General features: G+C 43.3%; 1 protein-coding gene across 6 annotated transcripts in view; it reads left to right on the forward strand.

Moving 5' to 3' along the window:
- The window catches only part of LOC141963435 (putative cation-transporting ATPase 13A4), a 44,018-nt gene extending 20,306 nt beyond the window's left edge, over window positions 1–23,712 (forward strand). Inside the window, exons 13-31 of one of the 6 annotated variants that reach the window (XM_074912797.1) lie at window positions 934–1,122; window positions 1,435–1,496; window positions 2,222–2,372; window positions 4,184–4,270; window positions 4,949–5,102; window positions 5,705–5,816; window positions 7,652–7,776; window positions 8,757–8,920; window positions 9,948–10,070; window positions 10,675–10,754; window positions 12,103–12,145; window positions 13,035–13,144; window positions 13,943–14,039; window positions 14,762–14,834; window positions 15,823–15,997; window positions 16,457–16,671; window positions 18,163–18,251; window positions 20,346–20,426; window positions 20,924–23,712. In XM_074912797.1, the coding sequence (XP_074768898.1) occupies window positions 934–1,122; window positions 1,435–1,496; window positions 2,222–2,372; window positions 4,184–4,270; window positions 4,949–5,102; window positions 5,705–5,816; window positions 7,652–7,776; window positions 8,757–8,920; window positions 9,948–10,070; window positions 10,675–10,754; window positions 12,103–12,145; window positions 13,035–13,144; window positions 13,943–14,039; window positions 14,762–14,834; window positions 15,823–15,997; window positions 16,457–16,671; window positions 18,163–18,251; window positions 20,346–20,426; window positions 20,924–21,145 (2,352 nt within the window). In that variant the 3' untranslated portion in view covers window positions 21,146–23,712. Of the gene's footprint in view, window positions 1–933; window positions 1,123–1,434; window positions 1,497–2,221; window positions 2,373–4,183; window positions 4,271–4,948; window positions 5,103–5,704; window positions 5,817–7,651; window positions 7,777–8,756; window positions 8,921–9,947; window positions 10,071–10,674; window positions 10,755–12,102; window positions 12,146–13,034; window positions 13,145–13,942; window positions 14,040–14,761; window positions 14,835–15,822; window positions 15,998–16,456; window positions 16,672–18,162; window positions 18,269–20,345; window positions 20,427–20,923 lie in introns of all 6 variants that reach the window. The other 5 variants (XM_074912799.1, XM_074912798.1, XM_074912800.1 and 2 more) reach the window with 5 other exon arrangements.
- Window positions 23,713–25,153: the final 1,441 nt, after the last annotated feature.

Genomic DNA, 25,153 nt, shown 5'->3' on the forward strand with positions numbered 1-25,153 from the left:
CATGATATACTAAATGCTTTCTCTTCTATGAGTGTGTTTATCTCATGATGGTAAGTGCTTTATTCTATCATAGATACAAAATATTATCAAACTGCTGCCTTCTGTGGTCTGAAACAATATCAATGAAGAGAGAATAAGAACATCGAAATGCTACATGATTTATGGTCGAAGTCCCTCGCTCAGAAGCAGTAATAATAGAACTCTATGATGGTTTTTAGATTCTTCTGAACTGCAAATTTACTTTAATTTGCAGCGTCTCAGTTCTGGGACCCCAGTTTGAAATGCCTTCAATCCTTTAACAATGATATCAACTGCCAAGAATAACAGTGCCAACATTCCGCATACTGGCAGTCTTCTAAGCTCCCAAATTAGAGTGCTTTTAGAAACATAACTTTTACTTCCATGTCTCTTCCTGCAGGTAAAAGCAATTTCCTTTCACAGCTCCTAGAAAATAAGGTCAGAAGAAATCATTAGCTCATGCATTCTGCCCTCCTTTCCAGCACCATCCATGTCTCACCTGTCACCCTAACATGGAGTCCAGAGCTATGCCTGTAGGCAGTTGGATGAATGCCCATATAAATGGCAGATTCTTATGTGCTGTGTCATGGGAAACTGGGCTTGACTGAGGGTGTAATAACCTAGCTGGCGTGTTTGAACTCATGTGCTTTGGAGGAGACTGTGAGCTCTACCTGGCAGGTTTGTGGCATAGAGAATGAAGAAAGGCCTGGAGGCTGCTCATTAGCAGTGGTGTAGCCTTAAAGCCTTTGGTTAAATAAAAGCAATTAATTTATTAGGGAGATGAATACATGATGGACTGTGGGCAGAAGACAGCAGTGGAGGGGAGGAGGGATGAAGAGGTCTATACTCAGATGATCCAAGGAGCACTCCTTGCCACCACCCTCTTGCTGATAACTGATTTTGTTTTTATGTCAGGAGGAGGCAGGAGAAGTGGTGAAGAAGGCTTTGGATGTTATCACTATTGCTGTCCCCCCAGCTCTGCCAGCTGCCTTGACAACAGGGATCATTTATACCCAGAGGAGGCTGAAGAAAAAGGGCATCTTCTGCATCAGCCCACAGAGGATCAACATGTGTGGACAGCTAAACCTCATCTGCTTTGACAAAGTAACTGCTATGTGATGGTTACTCTCTTACTATTCCTGGGAAGCATGCTGGGGGTGGGAGAGTACGGGTTTTGATCAAGCATTTCCATTGTATTTAGAAACACACTGACCAGTCTTGCATACTTTTGTGTTGTCTGAACAGACACTGTTGTGAATTATTGTTTTTCTTGGAATCTAGGAATTGGCTGGTAGCACTTTTGCTCTGTACTGTGCTGGCATTTTCTGGACAGTAACCTCTTAAAATAAGTCTTTCTTTTTATTCCTCTTGGAGCTCTCATGTGGGAAGTTAATTTAAATGTACATTTTAACTTAGACTGGTACCTTAACAGAAGATGGCCTGGATCTTTGGGGCTTGCTGCCCTCTGGAAGAAACTGGTAAGGCTTCTTGACACACCAGTGGCATTTAGATTTGGTGGGATAGTGACTGGAGTCTCGTCCTAGACGTACGAACAAACTTGAAAGACAATGTCAAACAGAAGTTTGATTTTCTCCATGTTTGGATTTCCAATATTATTTCTATAGTCTCTGGAAAATGTGTTGTTTGCCTCATCCCAGGGGTCCTGCTCCACATGAAAAGATGCAGCCACTGTTGTCAGCATTTGGCACAGCATGCCCAGGCAGGGTAGTCTGCAGTAGACTTGATAGGTTAGATCTCAAAGCTGCAGCAGTGCCCCAACTCTTTATTACAGGAAGTCACTGTCACCCACGAGATTGTCACTCATTTCCTTCAGTGCCCATGTTTTTGCCCATATACATTTCCAGAAATGTGCATGCACAAAGATGCTCAAACTTGTATCAGCCTCACAGCTCAAGAGACCTTGCACAAATCTCCAGGAATGTATTTTATAATAATCTGTTCTGCTGTCCATCCCAGTGGACTCCTTAACTACGCAGAATACACCTATTCTGAGCATGTGTATCCCAGCCTTTAACAGGTGCATGAGAAATAGCTCATGCGGGAGGACAAGTCCTGAGAAACATGCTTGTGGTCTGACCACAGGATAGGGTTTTAATAGCCCCTGACTTAGGATTTTTTTTCTGTTAGTCATACATTGTTTGGAGTTTTCTGATGGTAATTTTTATGTTCTCTTTTGTGTTAGCTTCCAGGACATTCACAGCTTCCCTTCGGACTGCAGCCTCCCTTGGGGCCCAGTGTTCAGAGCAATGGTGGTTTGTCATTCACTAATTATTTGGGAGGGCAAGATCCAAGGAGACCCACTGGATGTGAAAATGTTTGAGGCCACTAACTGGGTAAAGCTGTGCTTTGTTGTTATGGAAATAGTGATAGGGAGTTTTGGTGTTCTTGCAAAGGAGAAATGTCCCAAGCCCTCCCATGCAAATAGCCACTTCCCACATAGAAGTAAAACAGCTAAAACCCAGAAGAGTTACCACACAATCAAGCTTTTGGAGAAATGTTCCTGGTTTTACCTTGAGCTTTCACCTAGATGTACTTTGAGTACTTAGCTCATTTGACTGGAAGTCAAATCAAACAAACCCCACTGGGGTATCAACTCTGACTGTGGCTGCTGCCAGATAACAGGAAGTCCCGGATGTGATTTATACACAGATTAGGAATTACAGAGCATGTAAAAGACTTCTGCCAGCTTTGAACTAGATACAAGATTTTGACATTTGTTAGAGCTCTGTCAGCGTGGAGATATTTCCACCATCTTCAGGTTTGAAATCCCATGCCCCTGTGAAAGGGGCAGTCTCTGTCCCACTACTCATAAATAGCCATCAGTGTTGCTGTTTACTTTCTGATGAGTTGAGGAGGGGAATGAGCATTTATGAAAATGAAAAGGCTGCAAATCTGAGGTGGATAAGAGGAAAACAGCCCTTAATTACCTGGTGGAAGGTATAGCTACAAGACATTGCTGATGCAGGATAAGAGACCAGGGCAGTGGGTGACAGCATCTGTACTTAACACTTAACTGTTTTGTATCTGCAAAATATGTAAACCAGCCAAGTTTCAAGGAAGAAACTGTCCAGTAATGATGGGAGTTAGAGGGTGTTTTTCCCCAGGGGGACCACCTTGCCATCTCAGCCTGAGTCAGACACCCATCAAAGTTGTAAATTAAACAGGAATAATCCTGTTAAATAATTCGTGTGAAACAGGAATAACTGTGTGCCCTTTGACACCATAAAATATTTTTGTTCCTCACAGTCATGTTGTGATGATTAAAAAGTGCAGCTGATCTGTGGAATACTTCAAGAGCAGAAAGAGGTGCTTTCTACATTAATACAAACTCTTATTTATTATTTTCCCATTGTTTTTTGTTATATCTAAATGTTTTTGCATATTTAAGTGGGTTGTAATTAATAAAGGATTTATTGTTAGTGAGAGGACATGATCTATTTGCTGTGTAAGACTACATCAGTATCTTAGTGAAGCTGGTGAAGCTCTGGATTTGATTGCCAAGGGAGGCAGTGAGTTTTCCATTACTGGAGCTTTTCAGTGTGAGATCAGGCAGACCTTCCCATCAAGAATGAATAAGATGCCTTGTGTGTGAGCTGGCACAAGCAGGACACAGGAAGAACCACAAAACCATGGATGAAATGCCAATTTACTCTCGTTACCTCATGACCTGGGGGATCACAGCAGTAGCACCCAGGCAGAGGCAAGTGGTGATGCAGGCACCGTGGAGCTTGGTCCTTGCTAGCCAGAAAGAGAAGAAAGAAAAGATCTTGAACCTGCTGCTTTTGCCTGTATATATCAGGGATTTTCACAGGCATAGTTTTCCACTGTGTTTTGATCTTTCCCACAGCAGGGCAGAAATCTCAAGGATGTTCAACAGGGTGACTCTGAGTCTCTCACAGGCCTGTGTTATCTAAGCACAGACATTCTACCCATAAAGCACGCAAGCTAAACAACAATTAGTGAGATATATGTGTTTTTTGGCACCTCAGCTGCAAGTCACTTGAGCGTGTTTACAGTCCTCCTTGCCAATCTTCCACTGTTTTCCCACACCTTGTTTTGAGGGAAGGAAAAGCTCTGATTCTTTGAAGTTCCTTTCAGCTCTACTGGTGCTGCGATCTGAAAGATTTTTTCTTTGAATGTACAGGTGATAGATGATTCCAGTGGACACCAGATTGAAGGTCAAGGATCCACGCGTGCCACAGTTGTTAGACCTGGGCCTAAGGCCAGCAGGGTAAGCCATATGCAAGATCCACATTCATGATCAAGTTAAACTGTCAGTGTAAGAGTTACCTTTCAGTAGAGAAATGCTTGGTTGTCCTAGCCCAAAATGGCTCTTCCACACTTTGTCTTTCATGTGCTGCCTGCACAGAGAGTGCCTTGCTCTTTCTGATTAAAAAGAGATGCTTGAGGGAGCTTGCTGCTCACACCAGAAGCAGGGAGATGATAGATTGTCTAGCTCAGGAATTTGCCTGTCCTGGTGGTTCGAGACCCAATCCAAACTCAGCTGAGTGGTGAAGATCTCTAAAAGCATTTGAGACTTCAGTGGAATCTGGTAGCTGATGTCAGACATCACTGGTGATATACACCAAAGAGGGCACTTGCATACATTTTCCCTTTGCAAGACCAGTGTAAGACCTAGCAGAGTCTTGTTAAAGAAGCAGGACTAGCAAGTTCCTTTCGGAACATCTAATAGTCTGCTGAAATTGTCAGTGAAATTTTCTTACTGCTTAAACTAAATATTTCTGTACAAATTTCACCTCCTCTTTACATACCAGTCCTTTCTGTCCCACTGTGACAAATCAGCCCATTATACATGTTCTTACCATGGCACAAAGAACAGACCTAGAATCCTTTGGCCTGAGTTTAAAAATCCTTGATGCAGTATCTAATCTACTTGCTTTTCTCCTAGGCCCCAGTGAAAGGAGTTATCATTATACATCAGTTTCCATTTTCTTCAGCGTTGCAAAGAATGTCTGTCATTGCTCAGGAAATTGATGGGGAACATCAGGTCTTCACAAAAGGGGCTCCAGAAATTATAGCCATGCTATGTAGACCAGAAACAGGTAACTAACATTTATAAATGCTTCCTAAAAACACATACATGTAAGTGACTTTTGATGGTTCAATGAAGTGGAAGGTCCAAATGAGATTTCTGAGTCTAAGACCTTTTTCTTCAGCCTGAAAAGTTAGAGTCTCTCTGTTGTGCTTCAAGTCTAAGGCTAAGCTCTCATACAGCCCTTCTCATCAAAGAAAGACTGCTAAGAGATAAAAGCAAGTAACAGCTCTTGTACAAGGTGTACAGTCTCTGCCAGAATAGATATTTGGAAAAGTTGTCTACTGATCTAGTATACACCAAAAAAAGTTCTTTTTTCTCCAAGCCTTGAGAGGGCAGATAGAAGAGCACAGCTCCTTCATGATTCACTGGAAGAAGGTAAGTCTTTGCCAGCATAGTTTAGGATCCTAAGTGCAAAGTGACAGAGGAGAGGCAATGATTTTCTTATTGGGCAAAGTTCAGCTCAGAAGCTTTCCTTGATGTCCTTGGCCTATTGGTAGACTCTAGGTATGCCTGCCCTCTGGAACAGGAACCTTCCCTGCTCCAAGGCTTCCTTATATATTAGAAGGCAGTCAAATGCCCTGATGAACTGTCTTTTCCTCTTTTGCACAGTCCCAACGAACTTTGAAAGCAAGCTTCTGCTCTACACAGCGCAGGGCTTTAGGGTCATCGGACTGGCATGTAAATCTTTACAGCCAGGGAAGCAATCTACTAATCTAACAAGGTAAGCCATAGACTGCTGCTTATCAGCCACATTCAGCCATGGGCTAGTGGTGCCTCACATAGTTGTACCAGTACCATAACACCCCTGCAAAGAGCAGGGCTGTAGTAGAGTTTTTTTAGATTCAGGCCAGAGAGAATCTGATTTAATATCTGGATATAGGTCTGTCTGAGAATGAGTAGAGGGCACTTCACTACGCCACGCTTATAGCATATCCCAGAATCCTTACACATTTCTTAACTTTGGATCAACATAGAAAGTATAACTCTACTACACTCTGAAGTCTAGTACACCTCTTACTCAGTGCACCATTTCTACCAATATCCTTGCAAAGTTATCCATGCTTTCAGCTGAAGACTTTTGTTGTTGTTGTTGTTATCCTGGCTCCTTGATTAAGCAAAGAGAGCAGATGACCCCATTACGCTGCCTGTTCTCCAGCCCAGTCAAAGTCAGCAGACTATCTTCTGCTGCTATCTTGGTCCAATCCTTTAGCTTTCTAGCTTTAGCTCTCTTTAGTTTCTAGAGAAGCCAGCAAACCCTTCTGCTGCATTCGTGGTATTAGTCTTCCACAAGCCTCATACAAAACACCTACACGTGAATCCATATGCTTTTACCCAAATTCCTCTAGCTTTTGCCTGTGATACTCCAGAAACATTCTTTATGAAACATTTGTGGTTACTTAGCATCTGCTGTCCTCTCTGTTTACTAGCTGCAGGTCCTAATCCAAATGGGGCTCACTTGTTCTTTCACAGGCCTTTTTGCTTTGCTGAAAGGGCCAGTGACAGTGAGGCAAAGTGCAAGTGGTTTGTTTAGTTCTTGGGACAGGTGTAGTGACAGACCTATTCAACCCAGTGAGCAAACATGAGTGATATGGCCCAGAGTTTGCAGTTGTGTGTGCAGTTATAGCATGCATGATAAGTATACTGCCAGGAGAAAAAAGAAAATTGGAGGTTGAACACAACGTCCACTGTGAAAGCAGTAACTACTCAGGCACCACCTAACTCAGCTACTCTGCCTGCCATGCAGGTGTTTGGCATCACCTCCTCCTTCTTACATTGGCTAAAATAAGTGTTTGAAAGCTTTTCTTTTTTTTCAGACTCTTCAGAGTCAACATGTCTCCCCAAGAGACCTCTAGTTTATGACTCAGGGATGGCATTGCTTACCAAACTCTGTTCTCTACTGCATGTGTTCAGCTGTAAAAGAAGCAATAGCACAGGTGTAAAGAAAAGAGTAGGAGACAATGCAACTGGAATTCCCACATGCTGTTTGCTCAGGTCCTACTGTCAAGAGTAGCAGATACTAAGGTGTGTTTCTTTGTTGTACAGTCCTCAAATGAGAAGGACTAATGTGTATGAACTTTCCAAATCAGATCACCCCAGTTTGGGAATCCTGCAGGAAATTCAGTGTGAGTTTTCATGCTGGCTTAGGATGGTGCATGAATGGAAAACAGTCCAACTTACCCCTCAGGCTTCATGTTGCTTGTGGAGCAGGGAGGTTGAAATCGGCTCTTATTTTGATTTGGTAATGAAGCAAACACGAGCTGGAAGCTGACTGTGTACTGCACTCATGCTTTAGAATAAGGAAAGAAGAGAACAGAAGGATGAAAAATCAAGTGAAGATCCTCCATACTGCTGCCAGTGAGAAGTAAACCCTGCTGGTGTTGAAACAGCATCACAAAAGACAGACAGCCCGGGACTGCTGAAAACTAACAAGTTGTTTTAATTCTTTTGAGTTAGGTGGGGTGGTTAACAGTTATAACTGGTTATCAGCAAATTCAATACAAAAACAAGCAAAAGGCAAAAAGAAGAATGAAATCTGTTTGTGTTCTTCACTGTTAGGGAAGAGGTAGAATCTGATCTGACATTCCTGGGTCTGCTGATAATGGAGAATCGATTAAAGAGGGAGACAAGACCTGTCCTGGAAGAGCTCAGTGCTGCTCGCATCAGAAGTGTTATGGTCACAGGTGTGTAAAAAGGGGGGATTATTTATGTGGCCACTGGCCCAGCCAGGGAGTTCAACAATGTCCAAGTGAACAGTCTGCTGCTTTGTTACCACCACTGCGAGGAAGGCTCAGACATTTATATCTTTCAGACAATTATAGTCCAAGATGCACCTGTGTTGTAGTAATGACATAAGCTGAATCATGCAGGCTTATGTCTCTGACAACTTCATCAGCTTGTGTCAGATATCTAACTCTTGGTCTGTCCCTGTTTCACCACAGATCAGAGCCTTCCCGTTCCTCTGATGCTTTCCAGTGAGTCCATTTGTTCTCCCTGGTAAGGTTATCAGATGACATGCACCACGACATGTCATGCAAGATCCTTTCTTTATAGGGACTCATGAAATCCTTTTGTCATGAATGAGCAGAGATGGAGCATGGATGCCAGGACAAATCACTGAACCTTATGACATATGGTAACTCATGCCTACCGGTCCCTACTTATCCTATTTTTTTTCTTGAAGGGGCTGGTTTGGATTTGGGTAGGAAAACCCCCAGTTTTTCCATGGTCCAGAGACATTTTTCCAGGAGTCACACAGATCTTGTTTTCTTGGGCTTCACCCCTTCCAGCACACATCCTATACCAAAGCCATCTAAGGCCCATTGATGAGAATCAGTGATACAACAGCAACATAGCAGTGAATCACTTACTGTTTTTTATCTAAAACACATAATCTAGGAGCACATTCCCCATCTGTATTTCTTCAAGCTGAATATGAATATACTTCATCTCCAGATGAAAATACATTAAATTATTGAAACAGACCTCATCTGCAAAGTTTTGATCTTTATCAAAAACTTTGTTAGGCACATACACTGAAATCTTACTGATTCTTGCAGATATATTTGAAAACTTGGAAATCAGGAAAAGGCTAATGTTTCCTCCATATAAACAATTGCTGATTGCAGAAATTTTTAGATAACACTCCTCTTGATTTTTCTAGGTGACAACATTCGGACAGCTGTAACTGTTGCCAAAAACGCTGGGATGATTTCTCCAACAAACAGAGTGATTCTTGTGGAAGCAAACAAAATACCTGGATCTTTTTCAGCATCTATAACCTGGAAACCACTAGAAGAAAACAAACCTGAAGATTATGGAAGCTTGGTGAGCATATAAAAAGCAGGAAAACAAACTAAACTGGAATGCTTTAAATAATGCAGTGGCATTATGCTAGTGTAAGAGAGACCCATCTTTCACCATCGTCTGCATGTCAGAATGTTATGTGCTAGAAAAGTGTTTAAAAAGAAGGGATCTTTATAAAAATGTACTCCTCTGGAGCTTCCTTACTAGGATATTATCTTATGAATACATTTTTGCTAACTGCCTAGCTAGGTTTGAGAACAGCTTTGCAGAAACCCAGGAAAGATTTGTCTCTAGCCCTTATGCTTAGCTGATGCCAGTTTAAAGGGTGTTTCCTTTAAACAAGGTAAATTTGATAGCATAGATGTGGACTTAAAATCTGTGAAACTTCACTAAATGAACCAGCCCTGTTCAAACAGGTAGAGAATTAGCACTTCCCCATACCTACAGAATTAAAACACAGATTAACTGTTGAGAAATTGCACGTACACAGTAAAACATAGGCTAGCTATGCTAAGGAATCATATTTCATCAAACATCTTCACAAAGAAACAAAGACCAGTTACTCTCCCTGAAGAGTATGTCTGAAGGTGCTGACTTTTCTCTGAGAAATATTAGTCAGGTAGATGGTAGGACATCTCTGCAGGGGCTGTTGAGGGGCTCCTTTCTACCAAAGCTTATCCTGAACAGCATCTTCACTGTCTTTCACTGCAAAAAAGCATGCCTAGCTAGCGTGCCCGTATTCTCTCTCTAGCCGCTCTCACTCACAGTGCAGTCCACCAGATTGGCACTGTTGAATAAATTCTGACAAATGTGGCAATGCTGAGGACCAGATTTTAAGACATATGAAGCACCCAGTTCACACTGAAATGAATGGCATTATATGTCTAAACCCCTTTACAAATCCAGGCAGAGTCAATGGGCCTTGAACCCAGGTCTTGACAAGTGCCCTCCCCACGGTATGTCCTTTTCTTTGTAGTAGTGCTTGTGTAAATGCATGTAATAGCTTTTGAGGGCCAGGGAGCAGCACTCATTCTTTCTTATTTTATAGGAGGATGACAGTCAGACTGAACGAAGAATCAGGCTAGCACTGGGATCAGGCCAGTATCATTTTGCCATGTGTGGAAAATCTTACCAAATTGTAGCGCAGCATTTCAGGCACTTACTTCCAAAGGTAAAATCTGGATTTTTAAACTGGAGTAGGCTTGTTGTTCAGTAGATTCAGATTGTCCTGATATAATTTGCTGAAGAGATCTGTACCAGGACATATTCTGGGAACAATTCTAATACTGAAATACTTAATGGGGTGGATGAATCTCTAATATTAATGTATGGGGAAGGATCTGAAAATCCCTGGATTTTTCTCTGCACGTGAGAGAAGCAGACCTGCTTCATGGTGTGAGGATATGACTTAAAACATTTGTGCCCATATGCCTGGCCCTTGCACAGCACTGATTCTGTCATGTTTTGAAGAACAGGAGAAAACTTGGTGTTACACAGCATGCAATTCAGCATGGCTTGTCTGTTTTATGGAAACAATAGTCTGCTAGTAAATCCCTGCCTGGTAATCTGAGTTCATTCGGTAACTCAAACAACACACCAGGCCAATTGTCCTTATTGTGACTGTTATATTTCCAAAATGTTAATTAAGGTACCTTTCACCTTTGATCATCAGCCTTTCCTGCTTTGGAATCTAGGATCAGTTGTTTGGAAATGTGAAATCACTGTGACTTTTACCTCAAATTCCTAAAAATCACTTCCTTTTTTTCTCCTTACAGATCCTGCTGAATGGGACAGTTTTTGCTAGAATGTCTCCTGGACAGAAATCCAGCCTTGTAGAAGAGTTTCAAAAGCTGGAGTAAGTTCATAATGAGCACTAAGAGTTAAAAAGCTTTGATGAATTTCCAGGCTTGAAAAGAGTCTAGTAAAAACTTGTCTAACATAGCTTTTCCTAGAAAAAAAAAGAGCTTTTTCTAGTAAAATCTTTTATCTAACATAGCGTTTCCTTCTGGAAGTGCACAAACCTGAAACTTCTACAGACATACAGCTTGGCAATTAAATTCCAAAAGCCTGTTGAAGAAGAGACACTGAAGTCCATGTTGGTTTGGCAATCCATCAAGGTCCTGACAGTCCCATGATTCTGGGTTTAATTTGTTCACATCATCCATCATTCTTACTTATCTTTCTGGGCCTGAAGGAGGGGCACTTGTCTACCCAAGGTTTTTTAGGAATATGTCCCAGCGCTGCAGTTTTTCTGATGCTAGCAGTCTTTACTGCCCTTTGCTGACTCTGTGATGGGTCAGAAAACATGGCAGGTCAGTCTGGATTGGTGTGCCCTGTGCTGCTCACAGTCACAGAGGTGTATATATATTCCTGAGTCCCAGGTGTCTGGTTGCCTGTTATTCAGTTGTTTCCCAAGTATTTTGAAGACCCCCACTTGACTATCTAGCCCCTGGCCTTGCCTTGTAGCAGGGTAAATTTTAGGTTGTTTCAGATTTTCAGCCTGGTGTGAGCAGCTGTGAGCATCCCAACCACTGTTTGGCCTCCCTGGACCACCATCAATGCCTCCCAGTGAGAACTTCCCCTGCACTGATCTTCCCTCAGGCCTCAGCAGTAAAAGACACAAACAAGCCAGCTCCTGAAGCACTAGGCTGATTTTACTTGGATGCTGCAGATATAAGGGTTTACTTTTAGGACTCATCATTTCACAAGGTTATTTCAGCCTCAGGGTGGGGAGCTCTCTCCAGATATCCTGTTCAGCCCATGTTTTCCTTCTCTACTCCAACTGCTTCTGCCACAGGACTGGACCCCAAAGCACAATCTCCATTCATGTCTATTCCCAGTGAACATGAGGTACCAGTGCCTGCAGTCCTTCCTTTCTGAACAGGGCTTCACCATTAGCCCTTTCCTCTGTTATGACTGACCTTAAACCCAGTGAGGGTAGGAAACTGAGTTCACTGTAGTGAACATAAAACTTCATCACAGCAGAAACTTTTTACTGTAGGCACATCTGAGGTGCAAGCCCAAGGCCCATGCACAGTCCAGAGTCCTGGGCTTGTATTTCAGTCTTCCAGCTTTCCAGAAGGGCTTTTAAAAAATACTCACACAACTTGCATAAATGATTTGCATGGATGAGGCTCTGATTCCCTCCTGTTTGTATGTCTCACTTTCCCCAGAACTGAACTGTAGGTCACTTTATTTTTTAGTTACTTTGTGGGCATGTGTGGAGATGGAGCCAATGACTGTGGGGTAAGTGAAAATTCTTTACAATATATTTATTTAAAAAATTAATGCAATGCCAGTAGAATATCCCAAACTGAGCACATGCTGGCAATGGGACTGCACTGCTTATTCAGAGAGTAGCTGCACTGGCACCAGTACTGATTCAGGCCTGATCCCACAGTGTGGTCTTTACCATGCAAGAACTGTCCTAGGCAGAGATTTTTGCAGTTTGTGGTCTCAAGGACTGTTAAATTCCTTTGTAAAAACCCCAGAGGATTCTCCAAATCCTCCACTGGGGTATCTGTCATCTTCAGTGTCTGGGAGTGGAGAAGACTAGGGTGAGGAGTTTCCATGGGGAACAGCTGTAACCCTACAAGGTTTTTGTAAATGCACATTTTAGAAGGGCAAGAAAGGTTTTTTTTCCCAAAAGGAAGGGTCCATGTTCAGGAGGGACCCATAACTCCAATCTGGGCAGGTTCAGTTCACTCGATGACTTCACACATCCTTGTGGCAGTGAGACAAATGCCACCTAGGCAGAAGCACTCACTTCCCTAACATAAAATCCCAAGGTTTCTCCCAAGGGAAGCAAGCAGAGGACCTAGTCTGACTACATAAGGTGTGACTGCAAGTAAGTGCTGACAAAGGAGGCAGAGCCAAACCTGTCTTCTGCAGCTGGTAGTGGATGGCTTTGGAGTCTGTGGAAAATGAACTTTACCATCCTGTCACCCCATTCCTCTGGACCCAATGCCTCAACCACATCCCACTAGAGGAACCTTTCAGGTGGAGCACACTCAGGGAGTGAAGAGGGACTGCTGTTCACAGAACACATCCTGTAATAAGGGGTAACTTCTTGGCTGACATGTCAGTGGCTGTGTCTTCCTGGTTTGTAAGTGCTGAAGAAGATTGTGACTTTCAGGCTTTGAAAGTGGCACATGCAGGGATATCACTGTCAGAGCAGGAAGCGTCTGTGGCCTCACCTTTCACATCGCGAACCTCCAGCATAGCATGTGTGCCAGAGCTAATCAGGTAAGCATGGATTTTTGTTCCCCATTTCATAAAGGAGACAGTTCCTACGCCTCTCAAATATTAGTGTTGGGTATTCCCACCAGACCAGAATGTACATATCTTTGACCTTGAAATTACCATTTGCTTAGTTGCCTTCTGAAATTCCTTTAAGATATATTAATTCCCTCAAAACTACAGGAGGAGGGTCATCTACAGCTGAGCTGTATGTCAGTGTTATGGCAGTATTTTAAATGCAAAAGAAATAGCAAAATGAACAATACTTCATAAAGCTGAATCAAATGTTCACAAATCAACCTGTACGCTACTGTTAGGCCCTGCCTCTGATACCCTATGCAAGCAAAACGTTAGCATCTGTTATGCCAGGATCCTGATTTTGCTTTCTGGGGCAGATGAATGACCAGGGAGAGTGTGTGGCCCTCATTGGATACTCTTATGTTCACTGCAGGAGGAGAGGTCTTGTCAGTTTGAACTCACTGTGCAGCTGCTTGGCTTTATACTTCCTTATACGGAGTTGTTACTTGCACTATCAATGCCAGCAGGAAAACTCGCTGGGGTAAATTGTAGTGTTGGGAAGGTAGATGACTGGAATCAAGCCTTTTTGCTTGCAGAAAATTTTTATAAGTGAAGATTTTGCTTTAATTCAGGCCAGATTTTATTTATTTCACCTCCTAGCAAGATAATGACAGAGGCCTCTCTACTTGTGACACCTGCCTAGTTTTTCAACAGCGTTTTAGGAGGACTGGCAACAGGAGCAGACCCATCATCTAATTGCTGCCTTTTATTCATGTCTTCACACAGGGAAGGCCGTGCTGCCCTTGTCACTTCCTTCTGCATGTTCAAGTACATGGCACTGTACAGCACCATTCAGTACCTTGGCGTTCTCCTACTGTACTGGGTATGTCTTGGGAACATGTTGAAGCTGAATACGGATGAGCTACTACTCCCCTGTAGGAGAAACATGGTATAAAAGCCATAATAAAAGTAGGGTATGGAGCTTTACCTTTAGCTGAGCTGCAAACTTCTGTGGCATGATCATATGGTCCTCCTGTACCCTCAGCTGAAAACTGGAAGGATTCTTCCTATTAACTTGAGCCAGTGGGCTCAAGATCCAAGCTAGGCAAAAAGAAGGCTGAGATACTGAAAAATGTTCTGGATGAGGGCATATGTCTGTGGAAAGGGAGAATCTGGTGTAAGCATATGCTGTTGCAATTTATTCAGCATTTAAAGCATGAATTAACTTGACAGTAAGCGAAATCCCCTGCAGTGCCTTAAATCACTTCTGCATGGCTTCTTCTCAAATAGAGAGGAGGGCTTTGCTTTCAGAAGTCACCCAGCACTGAGAAAGCACATCTCTTCAAATGGCCTTCTTTTTTATTGCGTTTAGTGAACTGCAAGTGTTGTTATTCTGAACAATGTACAAAATGAGAGTATTCACTAAAGGCCCAGTGATGATGAATCTGTTGGCAGGGTGGTGGATTGTGTGGTCCCCTTATCTGCTAAGTAGCATTTGAGAACAAACAGCAGAGCATTAAATAATATGGCTTTCTGGAGACGATATAAACAAGCCCACGGCAAATGTCTGATTTGTGATTTTTTTCTCTGTGTTCCTCTTTTCAGCAGCTAAACTCCTTTGGGAATTACCAGTTTTTGTTCCAAGATCTGGCTATTACCACTGTAATTGGTGTGACAAGTAAGCTCCTTAGTCATCCTATCTATTAATGAGAGAAATGATCTCAAATATTTTTTACCTCCTTAGAAATGTACAGAAAGGAAGAGAGACTACATAGAGTACAGGATGTTTGGATTAAGGAGGTGTCTTGTTTGAGAAAAGCTCTGAAATAAGATGGGCAATTCTTAGTGGTGCATTTGCTGAGCTTGTAGGTTGTTGATAACTGGGATGTTATCTCTAGAAGGAGTAAAACCAGTCCTAATGCAGTGAAAAGTCTATTCAGGCTTTTTCCTGTTGGTTTAGAGAGACAGGGTTGTTGAGATAGAGTGAATGCAGGGAGAGGTTTAGAAGCGGGAATGTCAAGGGCAGGGGCCTGAAAAGCATAGAGCAAAACCACAGCTGTCTTCCACCCCTGCTGGAACACAGACAACTGGAAAAGGCCTTGATTAAATCAAGCCTAAAAGGGAGAGCCACAATACCAGGTGCCAAAAGCTACCTTGCTGTAAGTAGCCCATTTGGAACACTGCATCAAGGCTTTCTGTATAGCTCTTTTACTCAAAGTCTGGATAATTTTGTTAAACCTAAGAACAGAGGAAAACCTGCTGGGTCAGCTAATGCAGTCCTCTACCAGCTCAAATAATGGGGCAATAGCTGCTTAGTCTAGGAGAAGCATAGAACATGGACAAGCCATAGTTGACAAGTGACAGAAAGAGACCAGGAGAGCTTGATCATATCCTTATAATCCTTGGGCCTGACAGTAGCCAAATAAAATCCAACATTTTATTTTCCAAAAATGCCTCATGATAGTCAGATGCCATTAATTAACCTCTCCTGTGACCAATAAGAATTTATAAGAAAACAACTCTGTATTTTGTACTTGATATAGTATTCGTATGTATTATAAAGAATGTTATAGACTTTAAATGTGCTGGCTGTTGATCACAGTAATATACAGCAGCACTGCTTGTATCTTGGACACGCTAGTAAAACATGTCTGTGCACGTTTCAGTGAGTTTCACAGGTGCCTATCCAAAGCTGGTTCCCTACAGGCCTCCTAGCCAACTCATCTCACCCCCGTTGCTGCTCTCTGTTGCACTTAACATCCTCTTCAGCCTCAGCATGCAGATTTTTGGGTTTGTGGTGGTCCAGGAGCAGCCCTGGTATTCCAAGAGTGATATACACAGGTATGTCCCCTTCTTGGGACTCTGGGTGACACAGAACAGTCCTAGTGGGACAGTCTGAATCATATCATTATCATTGATCAGCTTAACTACAGGGCTGATCAGCAGCTGCAGGCTGTTTTCCCCACAGGGTGCAAACACATTAACCAGTGTTGTCTGCGGGTCCCTAAGCTCTCCAGCAAGTCTGCTGTGCAGCACAGTGCATGTGGTGAGAATGCTGCTGAGCACAAGAGTATTTGATTGCAGGGAAGACCAGGGTATCCAAGTAGATTTGAGCCCAGGCTCTGCCAAGTTCAGAAAACTCAACCCAGTGGGTAAGACTGAGGACATTGCCAATAACCTACATCCCTGTGACATTAGGAGCAAATCATGACTGTGAGGGAGGATTCCTGGTAGTGGTAGTGGAAGCTGGTAGAAATAAAAAGGACAGTGATCACTGACCAGTGTGACACTCTTTTTCAGTGCCTGCCCCTCAGTGAACAACCACATGGAGAATTCTTCCTCTATTTCCAGCCTGGTGCTCCATGGGATGAGAGATGGAGCCTATGGGCAAACAGACAATGGCTTCAAGAGCTATGAAAACACCACCGTGTGGCTGCTAAGTACCATCAACTGCCTCATCGTAGCACTAGTATTTTCTAAGGGAAAGCCTTTCAGGCAACCCATCTACACAAACTGTTAAGTATGGGGAGAGGGAGGGATCTGTGAGTACAGGAAGTTGTTAACTAGGGAAAATTAAAACTTGTCCACAGTGATGCCAGCCAACAAAGCAGGAGCCCAATATTACATTTATCAATGACTAAAGGACACATTTTCAGAAGTTTAGTGCCAGTGGCATCCTGTGACCAGCCACTCTCTGAGCTGGGCCCACACTTTGTGCTGCTTTGTACTGCTGAAAACCTGGAATTTGGATTTCGGAAACAGACAAATGGAATTTGATAAAAACTTTCAAGGAGTAGTAGGAAGGTGGTGTTGGCTGGCAGAAGCATCATGTTGCTTAAGGCAGCCTGAATAAGGCATCTCAAGAAGAGACAGGTGGTCTCACTTTGCTTTAGTCTTTAGAAGAATTCTGGAAGAGCCCTATGGCTGTCTCCTCAAAGCATGCTGGTTGAGCAGTATTTGAGAGAACTTGTGTTCAGGGCATTCTTTTGGGTTCATCTCAGAAGAAAACATACAATGAAGCGTGTGCATTTGCAGAGGTCCTGTTTCCTATTCCAGAACCAGAGATGTTTAGCATTTGCTAATTCCACGACCAGTAACTTTTTTAAAGAGGAAACATCAAAGGAGGCAATAACTTGAAGGGGCTGTAGTGAAGTGTGGTAGGTCTGTTCTGTCTCTGAAAGACTGTCGTATGAAGGGAACATGAGCACATGTGATTGTTCTGGAAGTTGCAGTGAGGCACAGGAGAGCTGTTCTTTTTCTCTGTGGGACAAATCCTGCAGCTGTCTCTCAGGCAAAGCTCTGTTCAGTTCTTTTTTCGCTGAAGAGTTAAATGCAGGTTTCATGGCTTTGCTGTTTTTGTATAGTTATAGGGAGGAGGGGACATTCGTCCCAGATAGCAGAAGTGTGGGTCCTCAGTCTCCCAGAATCAGGCAAAACCAGAGTGAGTAGCTGAGGGATGAAGTTTGGTACATGCCAGCTGAAGAGAAAATTAATTTACTCATCAGTGGAACATTTGCCTACAGGTAGGGAGGGCAATAGATTCTCCATTACTTAGACTTTTTAGATCTTGGTATCACTGAAAATCTTGATCAAAATCTTGATATCACTGTAATTGAGAACAGAGTTCCTAATCATATCAACAAGAGCAAGACTACATCCTGGACATTTTTCTAAATGACAGGAGACACTGAGCTCAGAGTGAGACTCACTGGAAGATTCTGAGGCTTCTGAGATTAGAGAGGTCAAATAAAATGTTCAAAATACTCTTTTGGCTTTTTAAATCTGTGACTACAAGGCTTGTACCAGCCTCACATATATCTACTTGACTGAGTAAAGCTGGGATTTTAGTCTGTTCATTTTTATTTTGCTAAAAATTCCTCCCTATCCCATGTTTATTTTTTTGACTGTTTGACACTGAAAATGATTACAATTTTCTGTAGTAAAAGCAAGCAGCTGAGGTTGCTCATAAACCTGTGGTTTTTATTTGCTTGTTCTTGTCCCTTCAGATATGTTCATACTGGTGCTCATAGGGCAGCTGGGCGTTTGCCTCTTCTTGGTGTTTGCTGATATTGATGACCTCTACTCTAAGATGGATGTGAGTATTGTTCCCAGGTGGGTTTTCTTCCTACTGCCAGTCCCATTATAAGTGCACTGGGATTGTTTTTAACAGAAGGCACAGACTTTTGCAGTGGTACATATCACCTCTAAAGACAAATAAAATTTAGAGATGGATTTTAGATGATGGGATTGAAGAACCTTCCAGAGATACAGTAGCTCCAAACTAACACCTGTGCATTCTGATGCCCGGACAGCTAGCTACACATGCACCTTTGATTGTTTCAGTGCATTGTCCATGCAACAGAAGATGACATGACTAGGCTTACTTTGCTTGGTATGTTGGTGGCTTGATAGTGATGAAGCCAGGAGAATAAAGGGGCTAGGCCCTGCAAGTTTAAAGCACCATGCTTGTGTTTCTCAGGCTGTGCTACTCTGCACACAGATCCTCTTTCAAAGATTTGCCAGTTGGCACTACAGCAGCTCTCAGTTCTCAGTCCCCAATATTTTCAGGCTCCCTGTTTAAATTTCAGACAGCCTGCATTTTCCTAAAGCAACATTTGGGTTTAGAACAATTGTAGAGAAAGACTAGTTGGGGCTGTCATGGCCATAAATGATCTGTCTTGATCCTTGATTAATAAATACAATAGGGCTTGGCTTATTTAGTCTGGCAGAATGCAAGTTGGGAGTTGCCTTGTGCAAATCCATCCTAGGGAAAATGCAAGGGAAGGATAAGATCTACAGCGACTGTAGGACAGGGTTGTGGACCTGGCAATTAGTATGTTGAGGCTGGGAGATGTTAACCTCCTCCACTGTGACACTCTCACAGTCCTGTAGGAGTCACAGGAACAAACACATCTGGTTTTTTTAGTACATTTGTAATCAGAATGATGAAGTGTGGTGGCTTGGAATAACAAGTACTGAGCCTGATGGTGCTTCCAGTCCTGTATGTTTGCATGACAGTTAGCAAGTGGATTTAGAACTGGAAATAATGAAACATGGAAAGAGAACCATAGACAAGGGTTATGGGCCTAGATTTTGGATGTCAAGCAGCCTAGCTAAAGCTGCCTCATGATGTTACTGTTTCCAGAGCAGCGGCTCATGGGCAGACCCAGTTAAAGAATCTGCCACGAGATGGCACTTTAAAGCAAGTCTTAGTCCTGTCGTGGACTGTGGTGACACAGGGCATTGTCAGCACGGCAGCTGTGAGGGGCTAAAATGCCTTTGGGGAGAACTGCAAAACTCGCGGGCTGTCTGGAGGAAATACACTGGTTTTGCTGAGAAGAGAAAAGCAGGGAGTGGCAATAAGAAACTGCAATAGCCTTGCCCTGGAGAAACTGCTGATCCAAATTTTGGATTTGAGCTGCATCTCCAAAATAAGTTGAGTGACAGCCAGAAAGCTGGTGCTGCCAGCTGTGGGAAGCTGGAGCTGAAATATTCAGATTTCAAATTATTTCCTGTATTAGAAAGAAACTAAGCATTTATATTTCCTGTTGCAGTTCTGGAGTACAGGTGTCTCTGCTGCATCATAGGTTTAAAAGCATCTATCAATAATTCCTCAAGACAAGTAGCAATATTGGCTTATCAGCAGTGTACAGCCAGTGTGGGATTCAGGCTTTTGATGATGTGAAGCTGGTGAAGGGTCTAGAGAACAAGTCCTGTGAAAAGTGACTGAGGGATATGGGGTTGTTTAGCCTGTAGAAAAGGAGGCTGAGGGGAGAGAGACCTTATTGCTCTCTACAGCTACCTGAAAGGAGGTTGTAGTGAGGTGGGTGTCCGTCTCTTTTTCCCAGGTAACAAGTGATAGGACAAGAAATGGCCTCAAGTTGCGCCAGGGGAAGTTTAGATTGGATATTAGGAAAAAATTCTTCACCAGAAGGGTTGTCAAGCATTGGAACAGGCTGCTGAGGGAAGTAGTTGATTCACCACCCTTGGAAGTATTTAAAAGACATGTACATGTGGGCTTGGGGATGTGGTTTAGTGGTGGACTTGGCCGTGTTAGGTTTACAGATGGACTCAGGGATCTTAAGGGTCTTTTCCAACGTAAATGATTCTATGATTCTATGACACAAGCTCCCACCAGTGTCTAGTGCACACACATGTTGTTGAACAGCTTCTCCTGCTGTTTTCATAGCTTGTTTGCACCCCTACCACGTGGCGGATCTCCATGGTGATAATGCTTGCAGTCACACTTGCTGTGTCCTTCTTTGTTGAGGTGAGCATCCTTCACTGAATGTACCTGTCAGCACTAATTGGAGAGATGAAAGGGTCAGGTCACACTCCTTCTCCCTCCTTGTCAGCTTAGCTTGAGAATACCTAGTAAAATAGGAGCCATTGCTGCTACCTCACCTGTACTGTCTTTCCTCAAAGCCCAACATCTAAATGATCAGATAGATATAAGGCAATGCAAGGCCCAACCACCTTTTCTTTCCTCTGGTGAGTGGTATGTATCAGGCCCTGCCCCAGGCTAGAGCAATATGGGCAGTCTTTGGTGTTCTGCTCAGATCCTGAAGACTGTCAGGAGGAGCTGGTCCTGGTTTTCTAGTGGAGCTGGTATGAGAAGTGGTCAGTAAAAGACTAAGGGTTGTGGATGAGCAAGACAGGGTGAGAGATCTGGGTCTCTGCTCCTTGACCCGTGTGTGTCCTGTGGATGAAGAGGGAATACTGCTGTCCATATCCTCCAGAATCTTCCTTTTGCTTTTGCTTTTACAGGAGGCTGTCATCGAGAACAGACCCTTATGGCTGCTTCTGAAAAAGACCTTCCGGTACCACTCAAAGAGCCATTACAAGAGGCTGCAGCGGGCATTAGAGCAGGACTCAGCTTGGCCACCTCTGAATGAAACCTTCTTCTCAGATTCTGTGGCAGTATCAGTAGAGGGAAATATGGAAGGCCACAGCAATCCGACATTTGACAGCAGTGAGGATGCACTCTGAAGGAAACTGCAGAGGATGCATATCCAGGACAGCTGTAGTTGGCTGTAGAAGGAGTCTCTCAGAGATACAAGAAAAGAGGAAGGACCAACTCATCCTTGCCCCCCGACCCCACCACCATTCTGAGACTAACCAGCTCTGGCTTATTTTTAAATTAACTGGAAGCAGAAAAGCTGGCTTCCGTAGCATAAAGCCACAACAGCGTTTCTCCTGTCCCCTTGCCAATGTATGAATGGCTGCCAGCTGTAAATGGAACAGCATGCTGAATATTGGCAAAGCATTCATGGTTGAAACACCCCATTGCTGCATCCCTCTCTTGAATTGTATTATGCAGTCCATAAAGGTGGGGGCTCCTCCAGATGAGAAGTAACTAATTCAGATACCAGCACTCCTCTGGGGAGATCCCCTTCAAGAAAACAAGTAGAACTTACTCCTAATAAAGGCTGCTGAACATAGGCATGTTCTGGGATTCCTGCAGCTCTTGGGGGTGTCTGACCTTTGTTGGGGTTTTTTTCCTTTCTGGCAATCTGGCAATCCTTGGCTTTCCAGAGCTGGAAGGAGCTGCAAATAGCCAAAGGCTTCTAGAGGCATCATCTCCCAGCACCATTATGCGATGGGAACAATGCAGAGCTCTATTGCTAGCTCACTGCTACCAGGCAACCTGTTTGCCCTCTTCTCAGTTTAAAACCTATGGTACTTGCATTTTCGAGGTGAAAAATCTACTGATCTACAGAGCAGATTTCATTATTTAACAGCACTTTTTTTGAGACAGGTGTTTGTCTGGGATATCCACAATAAAAAAGTAGAATGAAACACATGATAATTGCAAATTGTGATCTCATCCTGTGGGTCTACAAGGACATGCTGTTCCTTGTTGTGTGGGCTTGCTCTACTAGAACTGATGCTGCACAGCTGGGCTGTCACCTGGCATCAGCTCCTGGTTTACCAGTGCCAAAAGAAGCAGATATTGAAGGGGTTACTACCCCCAAGGGAATGAAAAGATACGGAGCCAGTTAGGTCTCAGAATAATTTTATTGAATTTAATGTCATGCTCTTAAATGCATCTGAGGTTTTGGCTCTGAGGAACCATCTGAGGTTTTGTCTCTGGTTTCCAACATAACTGCACATGCTATGTACTGTGTGTCATTCGTCAGCTCATATCCCTCACCTGTTAACCTTTGCTGGTGACTTTTAATCACTCTGCTGTGCTGCTTCTGTCATACATAAATGCAATAGCACTGCACATTTCTGCAGATTTTACCTACTCAAAAAAAAGCAGCTTCTACCAGCGCGTATTCTCTTAGCCTTTTGACTCTAGGCTGACTTCCTCTTCACTGTATTTTGCATTCTCAGTCCCCAGCTGGGTAAAACAACAAGGTATCCTGGAGGCTTTGGACCAAGAGGAACACTTCCTTCTTTAGATAAGGTCTGCAGGGGAGTTGTCCCCTCTGAACTGACTGCACAATGTGGTTTTCACAGCTGGAGCTTGCCCCTGCTTTTCCTGGGTGGGGCTGAGGAGAACTTTGGGAGCATTTCAGTGCTGGGGACTGTACGATCCCCCTGTCTGATGCTAGAGCACTCTTGCATTGCCACAGAAACCCAGAGAATTGGGCAAGTTGGGAGCCACGGTAAAGATTCCTTTCCTCTTTTAGAGTAAAAAATAGCTCTAGAAAACCAAGTGCCAATCAGAAGAGATCATGGATTGTTTTGATTCAACATGTCTGTACCAGAACAGTGTTTGAAAAGATATTAGTTTCAATCAAAAAATAACTATTTTTCTAAAAAGAAAAGGAAGAAGTTTCAACTTGAATAAAACGTTTATTTGACTCAAAGCATTTTTTCCCCCATTTTAGATAAATCTGACATAAGCAAATGGAGTAAATACCTTCCTACCTACTGCAGTTTACCCAACAGTAAATATCTGCCACAAAGGCACACAACTTGACACAAACCAGAAACAGTTCACGTTTATTCATAGAAGTGTCTCCAAAGCTAGCATGAGTTCCCAGTTTGCAGCAAAATCCATTGGAAAGTGAAGACTAGATGGTCTATGCACTCCTTGCAGCTTAAGGAGACACCAAAGAGCAGGTTGGTGGAGTTATTCCTGCCATCCTCCATTTGAGAGAGTAACATTTTCCTTGGAGACAAAATTAACTATCCTATTTATGAACTCCTGCACACAAGAAACATGTCACTGCATGTGATAAACTGGCAGCTGCAGTAGCATTACAGACTAAGCATGTAATTTATGTTTATGTCACAACCAACAGTATAAAAGTCAACTTGTGGCAAACCCCTGGTGCTCTCAGGGTCAACAAGATAAAGACCTGCTTGCCTGCTGCTGAAATACAGCCTTACCTGCAAGAGAATGGAGTTCAGATGTTAGGTGACGTTTAACCTCTGCCACTTTTTAAGAGGTCAGTCATGTGTTCCATCTTCCTATGCAAGGCCAGTGTCTCCAGCCATACTGGGACACGTTTTATCACCTTCCCTCAATGGCATTACCCACAGTTCGGTCAGCAGAGCTACACAGTGTGTCCCAGCTGCACAGAAGTGCTTATACAGTGTAATTCAGTGGCCATCAGGAGGCAAGGGATGTGTTAGGCACATCCTTGCTGGAGAAACCAGCTCATGAACGCATGAAAGCCCCTTGTGTTTTGCTCCCTCACCTCTGGTGAAGCATCAGAGGTCCCAGTTCACATCCCAGTGCTGGGCTGGTCCCCTCAGACTTGGGCTGGGAATGTATTTGGGGTCAGGATGAGGAATAAGCAAAAAAAGCTTCAAGTGTGTTTAGGATTCATGTCTGCATTTTGCATTTTGAGGGTCTCTCTAATTTGAAAGGACCTTGTACTTCTGGAAACCAGGATGGCAAGCAGCAGCTTCCTGCCTGCGAGTCTCTCCACCAGGCGCCTGCCATGCTCCATCTGCCCATCCTCACTGGTGTGTGCAAGAGACACCGCTGCAGTGTAGGCGCCCAGTTCTGTCTGAGCAGGGAAACTTGCTGCTTGGCACTCCCAGCTTGTAACACTGACAGAACAGTCGAGAAACAGAAATAAAACAGCCATGTAATGAAGAGTTTTTCTGTGGTGGTATTATAGGGGTGCTTTGCAAATTTCAAGGCTGTGTAAGGGCAGAGACACATTGATAGCCCTGAGCGTGGCTTCCACAGTCCCTGTCGGCAGTCCCGGCTGTCTGAACACAGCTGAAGAACCCTCTAGATGACCAACGCTCCAGGCCTCCTTTCTCCTTTTGCGACTGGCAGTGGATACTGGTTGGAAAGACCCCCAGTGATCTTTGCCAGCAGACACTGTCCATCCTGGTTAGCTTGTACAACTAAATCAAAGGGGCAGACGCCCTGGAGCACTGCCAATCCACTGAGCCATGCAGCCACTCGGAAGAGCTAATTTAAAAATGTGATTTTCCTTTTGAAATACACTTATTTCAAAATAGTGCTAGTTAATAAAAGTAGAAAATAACTTTTATTTTTGTCTTCCCATTTTTTAATGACTTGTTTATCTTGATACAGTCATCCCAGTTTTTGTCTATTCATCAGCACTGCGGAGCTTAGCCTGCTTGGCAGCACACACAACAAACGGAGGAAGAAAACTCCATTTAAAAAATGCAGACCCTCACCAATAATAGCTGTAGGTGTACATAATATTAACAAGCCAGAACCTTTTACAAGACATATCAGCTTTCCACTCACATAAAACCTTTTGTCTAAGGATCTTGATGCACAAAACAGCTCTTCAGGAGAATTACAGAGGATGCTGCGGAGACAAAGTACCTGCTAAGGACCAACCAGGAAAGGAAAGCACAAACATCTGGTACCTAGACCACCCAGTTCCAGGAAAGGAAACAGAGAATTCAGTTATCATATATTGCAGGTGTCTGGTGCCAACAATTGAATTTGGAGGACTCATTAATCGTTCTAACATCTTCTAAAGTCTTCATGATGGAAAAATAGTCCTGCAGCAGTCTGCACTGACATCCTCCACCAGACAATGCATA

Source organism: Athene noctua, chromosome 8 (assembly GCF_965140245.1).
Source record: "Athene noctua chromosome 8, bAthNoc1.hap1.1, whole genome shotgun sequence".
Lineage (NCBI taxonomy): Eukaryota > Metazoa > Chordata > Aves > Strigiformes > Strigidae > Athene > Athene noctua.